Source organism: Protopterus annectens, chromosome 13.part0, assembly GCF_019279795.1.
Source record: "Protopterus annectens isolate FY-2018-M chromosome 13.part0, PAN1.0, whole genome shotgun sequence".
In the NCBI taxonomy this organism is placed as follows: domain Eukaryota; kingdom Metazoa; phylum Chordata; order Ceratodontiformes; family Protopteridae; genus Protopterus; species Protopterus annectens.
Window position 1 is genome coordinate 1,248,076,154 of NC_056747.1, and position 12,311 is coordinate 1,248,088,464.

Consider the following 12,311-nt stretch of genomic DNA (forward strand, 5'->3'; position numbering starts at 1 on the left):
AGAAAATAGGCAAGTGGGTAGAAGTTACTGGAGAAACCTGGCAAAGGAACCAAGCTATTGGGGGCAAATAACTAGAGAGGTAAAGGTAATAGAGTGAGATGAGGCCAAGAATATGTTTGGACTGCCTGCCCTTCCAGGGATTGATATCAGAGTATAGCAAAGAGAAGGTCCACTCTGGTAGAGTTTTAGTTGAATCTAGAACAGAAGCTGTTGGCAAAAAGGGATAAATAGTAGGGCATATAAATACTGCATGATAATTATAAGAATCGGTCAGAGGAAGTTAGAAGAGATTGGAAAGAGAGACCGGAAAAACAATTTACAAGGGAATGATGGGAAGGCATATGCATGAATCCAAAGAATGCAATAAAGTCCAGAAGGTTTTTGCTTGGAGGTGCTTGACAGGTATTTTTATACCCTAAGCAAATTTCAGAGTTGTCCCTCAAGTAGATTGCAAATCTTGGAGGTGTAATGGGGAAGAAATAAGTAACTGGGAGCTTATGTTTTTGGGAGTGTAATGAGTTGGCATATTTTAATAATTCCCTGCAGAATACTTTATCAGAAATATTAGGTGAGCAAATAGCTGTAACTAAGGAAATAATTCTTTTGAACTGAGATACTTGATCTGAATTGCCTAGACATAGTAATGTTTTATTAAGTTTAATTCTTTTGGCTGCCAAAAAAACAATGGAAATCAAAGTCTAAACCAACTGTATTTGAAGTATTGAATATTATAAAAGAGATAAAAGAACTGGAAGAGGGATGTTTAGAAAAGGGAAGGAGCAAATTACATAGAAATAAATGGAAATTGTGGGAACAATACATGTAGAATAATGTGCAGGAGAAGAGAAGTGAAGTTTAAGTGAGGCAGGAATTTGGCAATTTATATAATGTTAGACTGATGGTAGTTACAAGGAAAGACGATGTGATTTAGGTAAATGGAAAAATTATAATGTAGTTTGTTTTCATTTCTGTTAATGTATGTTTGCTTATGCATTAAGTGGTAAAGGTGTTTAAAAAAAGAATTCTGGGCAAAGCCGAAAGTAATGTTCAGAGGCTCAAAATCAGGGTCATCTTTTAAATATTAATTTAACTCCTATTGATACAGTTAAAAAGTGAGTACAACAGCAGGTTGTGCATCGCACACATTTTGTGAACAGTAAGAAGCATGAATTCAATACCTAGCACTATTGACCGACAGGAATCAGAACATTAAAAACTTTAACAGAGACATGGCAAAAATTGTCATATTCTGCAGAATCGGGGACAGTTGATGGTATGCACAGTCGTTAAGATTTCATTTTCATAGTTTCAGGGTCTTGGGTTCATTCTTGATCTGTTATTGTCTGTGTGGAGTTTGCATGTTGTCCCCATCTCTTTGTGTTTTTTGTGAGGGTTCTCCATTTTACTTCCAGAAATATGTCCATTAATTGGCTAATGTTAATTAATCATGTATTTGATATTTTGTGTCAATCTTCTGTCCAGGGACATGGCCGAAAATGGTGGAGATGGGCTATTTCATTTATTGGGTTGAATAAATAAATTAAAAATTGGCAAGAATTTTTTTATGTATTTTATGTATTTTTGGTAGTGATTGGTGCTTGTAAACAGCTATCTTTTGTGTTACCCATTCCATGATTTAGTGGTCTTTATGATGTCATTAAATACACTGAGCTGTGCAAGACTTCAGTGATGTGGCATGTTGAACCTTACTCCTAGTTTGCCCATATCTTTAACCCAGAATACCACTTGTTTGTTTGATAAATGCACATCTAGTGACTTGAATAGCTTTTTTCCACATCACTGCACTATTTATTTCAGTAATGTGCTCGTCTATTTTTTGTTCTACACGTAGGTCACGTTTGCCAGACCTGTACAGCATTCTTCTGAATGAGTGTCAGTATAGACTGCTGTAATTTATGAAATGTATACCGCATGACAGAAAATGGTTGATTGTTTTTGATATTCCTTGTGTTTTGTGAAGCTGGTCTGAAGCAGTTATCCTTCAAGACAACCAGATGAAACTGCTGTCAAGAAAAAAAAATGAGAGGAATGTAGTGTAGTGTAGTGTGTGTGTGTGTGTGTGTGTGTGTGTGTGTGTGTGTGTGTGTGTGTGTGTGTGTGTGTGTGTGTGTGTGTGTGTGCGCGTTTTAAAGGTTCAAAGTAATCTTTAACATTGTAAAACCCCAGTTCACCAGTAATACATGTTGAAAGAGGTTTGCATTTCCTTTCATCGTTAACATACTACAGCTACTTTAATATTGCATTGGGGAATATGAAGGACTTCTAACACCTTAAAGACCTTTAATTAAAGTGGGAAGCTGTGAATGAACTTGGAACACCAAGCAAACAAATTAGAGTATGACTGTTCATTTTTCATGTCCACTTTTCCAACTATCCAAGCCATTTAAATTTCCTAATGATTTCAGATCTTCTCTTAAAAATAGGTGAGTCTACCTAGTGGGCTGTTTGTGGTGGATAAATGACATGTTTAGGCAACAAGTCAAGCAACTTTTACAGCAGTGTGTGTGTGTGTGTGTGTGTGTGTGTGTGTGTGTGTGTGTGTGTGTTTGCTAGCTAGGTTTTATAAGTAGATTATTTCACTCATGCCAGAAAAACTTAATTGGATCATCATTTTATAAATAAAAAGCACTAATTTTCTTTTTGTTTATGGATGTCATACCTATTTGTGCCAGTCCATTTCAGAAGCCTTGTGGTGCACTATATTGGCTGTCATAGCAACCAGACAGGCCTCTCACTGGGTAGAATAAAATAGATGAACCTCCGTTTTTATACATATAGTACCTGGATGATCTTTCAACTGTAGACTTATAAAAAGACTTAGTGTTTATCTTCAGTTGATGTAACAGGTGGTAGAGTGGATATAGCTACTAGTCAGGTTTCCTTCTGTGTTTTTAGTTTAGAGCATCTTCTTCAGTGGTTGTAGGGTTTTATACGGAAAATAGAAACATAGGGCATTTGTATTTTTTTTCTCTTCCTCCTGCAGAAAGACTACCTCCACCACAAAAAAGGAGTCCCAAAACAAAATTTGTCATCAGCTTGCCTAAGTCAGTAGGCACAAAAGAGTAGTGGAAAAAATGAAACAAGAAGTCAGTGCAGGAAACCTAAAATTAACTTTAATTAAAATTAAGTGCATGCCAGCAATAAGCTTTCATTCATTGAGACTTCATCATAGTAAAATCCAAATGATACCAACACTTACTTTATATGTGAGTGTTGATTAGTCCATTAATTGTTGTGGCAAATACATACATGCTTAAGGCCAGGCTTATAGAAACATGTTCAGGTGACTTACTAGCTCCAGAGAGCACCCCTGCAGTACCAGCCTACAACTCTTACCACACTTTTCGGCCACCAAACCAGGACCGAAAAACTAAAGTTGGAGGAGTGTCTATATTCACCAAGGATATTCACAACACCAGGCTAGTTGCCCAACACAATGCGTCTGAAATTCTCCAGGTGCAACTAACTCTAGGTAAGACTGCAATCCAAATTGTAGCTTGCTACAGATCCTCCACCATGCCCCAAGATTCTCACTACACCTTTCTAAACATATTGGAAAATATTAAGATACAACCAAACACCCTAATACTGGGTGATTTCAACTACCCTGCCATTAACTGGGAAAACTACTTGTGTGCCAACACCTTTGCCCAACGGTTCTTGGAATTCATAAATTGCAATGGCCTGGATCAACTAATCCTTAGTCCCACCAGGGGCTACAGTATCCTAGACCTGGTCATTACCAACATGGGAAATCGATGCTCCACACCTATGGTCACCTCCTCATTGGTCAGGTGTGACCATAAACTAATCACCCTTGACATCCACCCCCCCCCCCCCAGTAAGGAAACCTCCGTAAAAAACTTCTCCAAAGCCAACTTCATGCTACTCAAGTCAGAAGTGACAAACATCATGACACCCATGCAGACGGGAACTGAAAGTCCAACTACTGAATACTACACTAAGGCACTGTACGAGTACATCCACTCGTGCATGAATCGTGCCTTCCCCAATAGAACTAAGACACTGTCCTCCAAAAAAAGGAAGCCAATCTGGTGGTCCCTTGCAATAAACAACTTTACAACAAAAGGAAGAAACTGTTGCAGAAAAGAGGAAAATCCCAGGATGCAAAAAAACTCCCTTACCAGCCTCAGTAAGAAGCTGAGATCCCTCATAAAACCCTCCAAAGCTAGTTGCGAAAATAAAATTGCCAAAGATTCCAAAGACAACCACAAAGCATTCTATAGCTATGTCAAGAATCTAAAGGCAATGCTCAGATCTGCTCTGAGCTACAACAGAATGGCATTAAATATACTGATCCCATGGATATTACCAGTATCCTGGCAGATCGATTCAGTGCAAACTTCACCCCCCTCTCACCCCTAAAGGGCCCATCTCAATACCTAAAGATTGTCAAATTCTGGTACTAATGGCCACACAGGTAAAAAAATGCACTCTCCAAAGCTAAGAATACAGCATCCATGGGACCAGACGACATCCCAGGCTGTGTACTACATGAACTACAGAATGAACTGGCACCTCACCTAAGTGTCATGTTTAATCATAGCCTCACCTCAGGCTTCGTGCCCACTGAGTGGTGCACAGCTACAGTTATCCCACTCCACAAGGGGGGAATCCACCTTGGATCCTGGCAACTACCGCCCCATCAGTCTGACAAGCCTGATCTGCAAGGCCTTGGAACGTATTATCATGGAACTTATAAACAAAGACATTGGCAACCTTCAAACACTGGACCCCATGCAGTTTGGGTTCGTGAAGGGCCGATCTTGTTTCATGAACCTGATTGACTTCTTCAGATCAGTCTCCAGAGCCATGGACAAGGGTAAGGTGATCCACACAGCCTATCTGGACCTCGCCAAGGCCTTCAACACCATCCCCCACTCTGGAATCATAGATAAACTTACTAAGCTGGGCATTAATTCCTACGCCACTCGATGGGTTGCCAACTGGCTTACTGACAGAACCTACACTGTAAAAGTAGCCGACTCCAAATCCAGCTCCAGACAAGTGGAGTATCTCAGGGTTCAGTCCTGGGACAGCTCTTGTTTGGCATCTACTTTTCTGAAGTACAGGCCAACACTAAGGGACTCTGGCAAACAAAGTTTGCAGATGACTGTAAACTGGGAGCCATTATTGAATCCCCAAATGATGTGGATATTTTACAAAAGGGCCTTACAGAAACAGATGCTTGGTGCCAGAGCCATGGGCTCAAGCTCAATGCCAAGAAATGTATAGTTAAAAAACATGTACCCGTGAACCACATAGGTGGCAGTACACTAAACACCGAAAGTGTGATAAGAGACTTAGGGACACAGGTGGACAGTGGTCTCACCTTTGATAATCACATCTCCACAACAGCCATGAAATCCTTCTATGTGGCACACCTCATCACTAAGGGCTTTTCATCCAGAAAAAAGGAGGTCATTGTCCCACTGTACTCATCCCTCATTAGACCCATTATAGGATACAACACCCCGTTTGGTATGTACCTCTTAAGGCATCTGCAACAACTGGAAAGGCCGCAGAAACACCTCACTAAAAGAATCACAGGCCTAAAACAGAAGCCCTATGCTGACCGTCTAACAAAACTCCAGCTATACTCTGTCGCATATCGTCTACTCAGAGGCGATCTCTGCTTAACATACAAGGCCATGTCAAACCCTGAGCTGTTGGACATGCTCCACTTAAAGAAATCCCAATCCCTCAGAAACACATGCTCCAGGGATCATCACAATGAACAAAACATGCTGGAGGGATAGGTTCCTGACCCAGAGTCTCCCCAGACTCTGGAATAGACTGCCCATACATGTCAAGCAGAGCACCTCTTTGGCCCTTTTCAAAAGGAACCTTAATGATTGGATGGGAAATTCACCCTGGGGATCACGTCAGTCGCCCTGCTAGACAGGGGTCCAGGGAAGTAAATACTGTGGGAAGAAATAGCCAGGGAATTGTTATGGCTAGGCTTGTATAGGCCCTAGGGCCGATAGCCTAGTGCCAACCTATGAACCTATTTAACATGACTGCAGGTGACATCAAATCTAATTTGAAAGAATAAAAATTATAAGGGAATTTTGGCTTTTTGTTTGTCCCTTTTCCATTAAGTGTACAGCTCAAGCTTTATCTTCTTTTTCTTTCGGCTTTCCCCGGTTAGGGGTCGCTACAGCGGATCAGCTGTCCGCTCATGATTGGCAGTGGAGTTTTACGGTGTTGAGTTGCCAGCCCAATGCCCAACCTTCCACAGAAGGCACACACATGCACGCACTCACTCCTAGGGCCAATTTAGTGTGTCCAATCCACCTACAGCACAGCCCAAGTGTTATAATATTCTAAAATAATTTATTAGCTGTCCTGCATAAATCTGCATAAATCAAATGTGTGACACTGCTGCAACTAGTTACTTCTGTGTAATTTCTTTTCTTCGGTAATCTCACTTCAGGGTTGTGTCAAGTGGAAGTAGCAGGACTTTTTTATTTAACTTATTTTAAAGTTGTCTCTGAATTTTATTTTATGACAATATAGTCAGCTAGTCACCATTACATGTGTTAGTAACTGGGGTGGTTGGTATTGTCAGATGATTTTTCTTAGAATTGTGAGCTGTTGAATGTGCATTTTGATAATAGATGTTTGAATAAAATAATTGGACAGCAATTAATGGTGATTATTTTTGAAAAACTGAGCCTATGTTTAAGTATGTTAAGCCAGATTAACCCGATCTGATGGGAAAGCAGAGCGAGGCTGTGCACAGCAGTCCTTATCATATGAAAACAGGCATGGATGAGGAATTAACATAAGCACTTTAAGTACTCTATTCAGCAGTTTATACCAGGAGCTCGGATTATGGCACATTGGCTTTGCAGTTTCAGGAGATCAGATTCTGGCATGTTGGCATTTCAGTTTCAGAAGATCAGATTCTGGTGTGTTGGCACTGCAGTATCAGGAGCTCAGATTCTGACATGGTGACATTGCAGTACCAAGGGCTCAGGTTCAGAGGTGTTGGGATTGCAATACCAGAAGCTCAGATTTTGGCATGTTGGCATTGCAAACCACAAATGTATTGGTGGAGTATAATGGCAGGACCACATGTTTACTGGTGAATAGACAGGTCCCATGGACAAGCAGGTTAACAGAGAGAGTTTAGAGCAGTATTCCATAATCTACTTTTCTGCTTCTTCTGACTCTCTATTCTTTCCACTGAATTTATAATTCAAGGATTCTCTTTCATTTAAGTTTTAGTCTCTGTCTTCCCCCTCCTCACTCTCATCCTTTCTTGCCTTCTTCTTTGCAGTTTTGTCCTTTGTTACCTTTGCCCATAGGCTTCTGTTCTTGCTTACTCTCGCCTTTTGTTAACCATTCATGCATCCATTTTTTTCTCATCTGCTCTTTTTTGAACATCTTATCACTTGCTTTTCCCTAATTCTACTTAGTCAGCATAACTTTGCATTTCAGATGTTGGTTTCACTGCCTACCAGTTTGTCTGTCCTATGCTTTATGTTTGTTTTACACGTAGGACTGCCTCTTCTTGCAATCTGTAATGCTTTATGCTGATTGACTGGCATAATTGCTTTGATAAACAGTTATCTTTTGCAACCAATGTCTTCACTATTGTATTACCTGGTTCTTTTGGGTGACATTCTGCCCGAGTTTGGATAGATAAAAAGCATAACTTCTCATTTCAGTCTTGACAGTTTAGTGTATTGCACCATCACCTTCTGCTGATATGTCTTGGTGCGATGAACACAACTCAGTTTTCATGTCACACTTTGATTTATTCATGGTTATTTAAAGAGGGTTAAATGCATTTGTGTACCTGTGAAGCCATGTGCTCTCCCTGATTAAATGTCAGTATGTGTTTATATATGAGAGCCATTATTGACATGAATTATATGTTATCACTGGGGCTTTATGAAGTGTAAAAGAGAGAAAGATTTTTTTCTTTGTTTACAAGACCTTAATAAAATGATGCTTACTGCTGACAGGTGCTGGTTTATATGACTGGACGCATCCTGCATTTACAATAGATAGTTACTTTAATGAAAAAGCTGAAGCAAAACACATATCCATAGAGTGGCTTCTTCCATGAAATGCTTTGTAACGCAGTTTATTTAACTTCTTCAAATGTACTGAATTCTGCTGCATTCTACTCTCGTAAACTTGGTACACTGAAGTATGTGCTGAGGCTTGGAGTATTGTGCTCTGAGCCACACATCCTGTTTGCAGCTATTTCTAATTTGGAATTTCATAGTTCCTTCTTCCAGTGAGTCCTAACATATCCATTTTTTTCTTTTCACTTTGCAGTTTTAATAACTTCAACATTTTGGCTCTTTTCCAGACCTCTCAGAATGCCATCAGAACTTGACAGAGCTCAGTAAACTGCTTCAGAGTCTGGAGATTTTACATAGGGTACATTCAGCACCTGTCATCTGCAGCAGCCAGGTAAGAAACATGGGATAGTGCCCGTCAAAGCTGTTATTAGTGACATTCCTTAGTGGGTTTACAGTTGACGTTTATTTTGCATTCCAGTTTTGCCTTTTTTTCTGAAGCTTCTGCTCAGCTGGTGCATATGCTGCATGTTGTTTGGATAGTTCAGATCTTGATCTTTGAGTTACTCATAGAAAAGTTCCCCATCTTCACTGACAAAAGCAGTGCTGCCTTTGAGATATTTATCTGGCTGCCATATAACTAGCCAAAACCTGCACTGGCTTCTCTTTACCACTTAGGAGAGGAGTAGAATGTGAAACACGGTTGTAACTGCAGCTGTCTAGTGAAGGGGAAATGCCATTTCTGTCTTGTGGTGAAGAAGATGGTAGCAGTTGAAAGTGCCCAGGACAGGCAGTGATGGGAGGGCCCCCTGCACAGCTCCAGTTCGTTTTGTCAGAGCACCATCAGTAGACCAAGGAAGTGAAGCGTGGGTTTCATTCACAGTCTCCTGCAGGTAAGCCCATTTTTAAAATGCCCCCCCCCCCCCCCCCGTCCTCCATGTGTAATGAATTTGTCCCTGCCAAGTGAGGGCTCATGCTTATGCCTGTCTTTCTGTATGGTGAAATATGAGGGGTCTGGAAGAGGAGGTTTACTTTCCCTTGCACCTGGGGGGATACATCCAGGGGTGTAGGCAGTGCCCCTCCTTTGTTGATCAGCTATGTCATGACCATATCCATGTGATCCTGGGAAATAGATGCTTGGGTCATCTGGCCATAGCTTGGTGATAATTCTTAGGGCTAATGAGCCTTCTCCCCAAATCTCCTTCAGGGCCCGTCAAGGCTTAATCACCCAGATAAAGAAGAGTAATTCAGGTCTTTCAACACTAGCACTTATGGTCAGGTCTTTGACTTTGGGCATATGTCTAAATCTGGTGAAACCTATCCACTTGAGGTACAGGACTGCATCCTTTAGAGAATGTAACCTGATGTAGGCCTCTCAAGTCCTTATGCAGCATTTGAGGGATGCATCCATGTGTGCCAGCACCCTGACTTGTAGCCACTATGTTATTCACCCAAGCATATCATATTTGTGTGTGATCTTATACCTTCTAAAGAGGATGGGAGATCTCCTTTCTCTTGGATTTTTGAACACTGTAGGGACTCAGAGGCCGTTGTCCCAAAGACAGATAAGGTCACGGAGTCCTTCTGACTCTTCCTTTGGAGAAACCTTGAATCTCAGACAGTCCTCTAGAAAAGAAGTTGGGAGGTGCCTTAGGTCATTCCCTGTGGAGCCTTTTGTCCGGGATGCCATGAATCCACCTGGAATCATCCTGATTTTCATGCTCTGGATTACAAGAAGATGGATGCTGCCTGTAAATCCTCAACTGAATGAATTATGGTCCTCGCCAGGCACCCCTGTGCTGATTCCTCTCTATTATGGTCTCTTTGGCCTAGCATAGGACCCAGTGACCATAGCCTCACCAGTTAAGCTGTTTAAAGCCTTGGACAGTGTGGTCAAACATATATTGTCCTGGACTTTTTGTGGTTCCTAGTCCTCAGTTGTTTACATCACCTGTTGTGGTCTTTCATTTCTGAGTCTGTTCTTAAGAGACGTGGTTAATGTACTGTATGTGGCATCCATAGTGGGCTTTTGTGTAGCTCGCTATGGTTCTGACTGTGTTGATACTGTAGCTAGGGCAGCAGACTGAAGCATGTGTTTGTAGAGAATGGCCTGCCAGAGGCTCTCCTCCTTTAAGGAAGAGTTCAGGAAGTTCATTCTGGATGCTTCATCTATGGGGTGTGGGGGGGTAATATGTGTCCATTTTTTACAGGGCCTAGTAGATTACTGCAGTTTCCTCCCACCTCCTGGAAACATGCTAGTTGATTATCAATGGTGCAGCAGGTTGCATACTTGCCTTTGATGCTGGAATATCAGAAGATTGTGGGTTCTAGTCCCACACCAGGTACATGGATTTATTTTTCAGCAGTGCAGAACAAAGAAGTGCAGCATTTTCTAGTGCAGTATCCTTCAGATGAGCTTTTAAACTGAGGTCCAATCTGACTAAATTGCTGGTAGTTTAATTTGGTGCAATCCCCTGGCAGAATAGGGGTGATTTATTAAAATTAATGTTTATATGTGTTAGTCAAGTAGAAGTAAATCATAGAAGAAAACAATAAAAAAATGAAAACCGTATATGTGTGTGTGTGTGTGTGTGTGTGTGTGTGTGTGTGTGTGTGTGTGTGTGTGTGTGTGTGTATGTATGTGTATATAGATATATATATATATATATATATATATATATATATATATATATATATATACATACAGTTTATTTACAGAATGAGAAAACTCTCCTTCCATAAGCTGCATTTTATCTCTACAAAAATATTACTTAAATTTCAGTTTTTATTATATAGCATTTCTCCCATACCTTGCCTTTCATATATGCCATATACAATAGATTATACATCTGTTAAAATTTCTACCTGTACCTTCATCTTATCATGTACTCTTTACAAATCATATCTTGATAAACATGAGTTATCCCTTTCTTTTTTCATGAGTTATCTTTTTGTAAAAACTTCAGTCCCAATATATCTCAGAAACAAATGCTGTATTTTCCCCTGTTCACCACGTGCATGACATAATTTTTCCTGCTGTTGTTTGTGAAGCATGGTTCCCTTACAGGTACATTAATTATCATCATATGCCAAAAAATGCAGTTTCCATTATCCCTTTCATTCTTAATCTTCTTTTCTGTAATGCTTGTCTTGTTTTCCATAGATATGTCATCACCTGTTCATGCTGTTGACTTATTTTTTTCTGGTAAATTCTCCAAAGTAACTTTCAACAATAAAACTTTTCTTTTAATATTCATGACTCGGTCCTACTATGTCCATACCCCACCAAAAATGTTTGCTGTTTCATAATTAAAAATTATTGTAATAAACATTTTCTTCTTCTTTCAGTTTCCTGAACAACCAAAAAAACAAATATAAAGATGCTAATTAAAGTATGGGATTTATTAACCCTAACCTTGCTTTATTTTTTTATGATGTACAACCCTACCTTAACTAGTTTCAGCCTAGAGCCACAGACTTAAAGAGAATTTCTAAAGCATTTTTTCTGAAGATTACTTGGAAACTTATACTTTCCCTCCTAGTATGCTATTTTCCTAATATTACCAAACAAAGCAAATAAGTCTAATTTTCTAATGCCATTCTAAATGCTTTCCACATCTGAACAATTCCCCTCATTTCTGTAAACATTATCTCCTAGTGTTTTCCCACCCCATCTTCTGTTCCAAACTACTCATAGTGCCGGAAACATTCTTGTAGAAAAATAAATGTCACCTACTATTATTTTCTTATTATCATAGCCATTCATCAAGAAATCCTCTACCATCTTTACCACTTCTGTTAGCCATTCTCTGTTCATTACTGATATTATCAGGTCATCTTCTTAACTTAAATCAGATGTACTTTCTCTTTATATGTAGTTGACCGTTTAACTTATTTCCATACCTTCTGTATATCTGCATTCGCTACTAACAATGTCCCACTCATGGGGCAGTACTGTTGAACTTCCTTTTCCACTCACCAAAACCTTAAACCACATATTAATGTGTTCATAGGTTCATAGGATGATACTATGCTATGGGTCCGGAGGCCCTTATAAGCCTAGCCAATAATTTCACTCGTGTACTGTTTGTATGATAAAAAAAATCTCTTCTATACCATATTCTCTTATAACATTCCACATTTGTTCATGCTTTACATAATGTAATTCCATTTGTGTGTCATATATTACAGTCCTGACGTCTGTCTCTCACTTCTGTATATCATCCACTA

The 12,311-nt window shown here is 39.9% G+C and overlaps 1 protein-coding gene across 1 annotated transcript in view; it reads left to right on the forward strand.

Annotated features, from left to right (window-relative positions):
- OSBPL7 (oxysterol binding protein like 7) overlaps positions 1 to 12,311 on the forward strand; it is a 1,590,705-nt gene that overhangs the window by 775,658 nt on the left and 802,736 nt on the right. Inside the window, exon 8 of the mRNA XM_044054965.1 lies at positions 8,372 to 8,475. Within this exon, the coding sequence (XP_043910900.1) occupies positions 8,372 to 8,475 (104 nt within the window). The remainder of the gene's footprint in view (positions 1 to 8,371; positions 8,476 to 12,311) is intronic.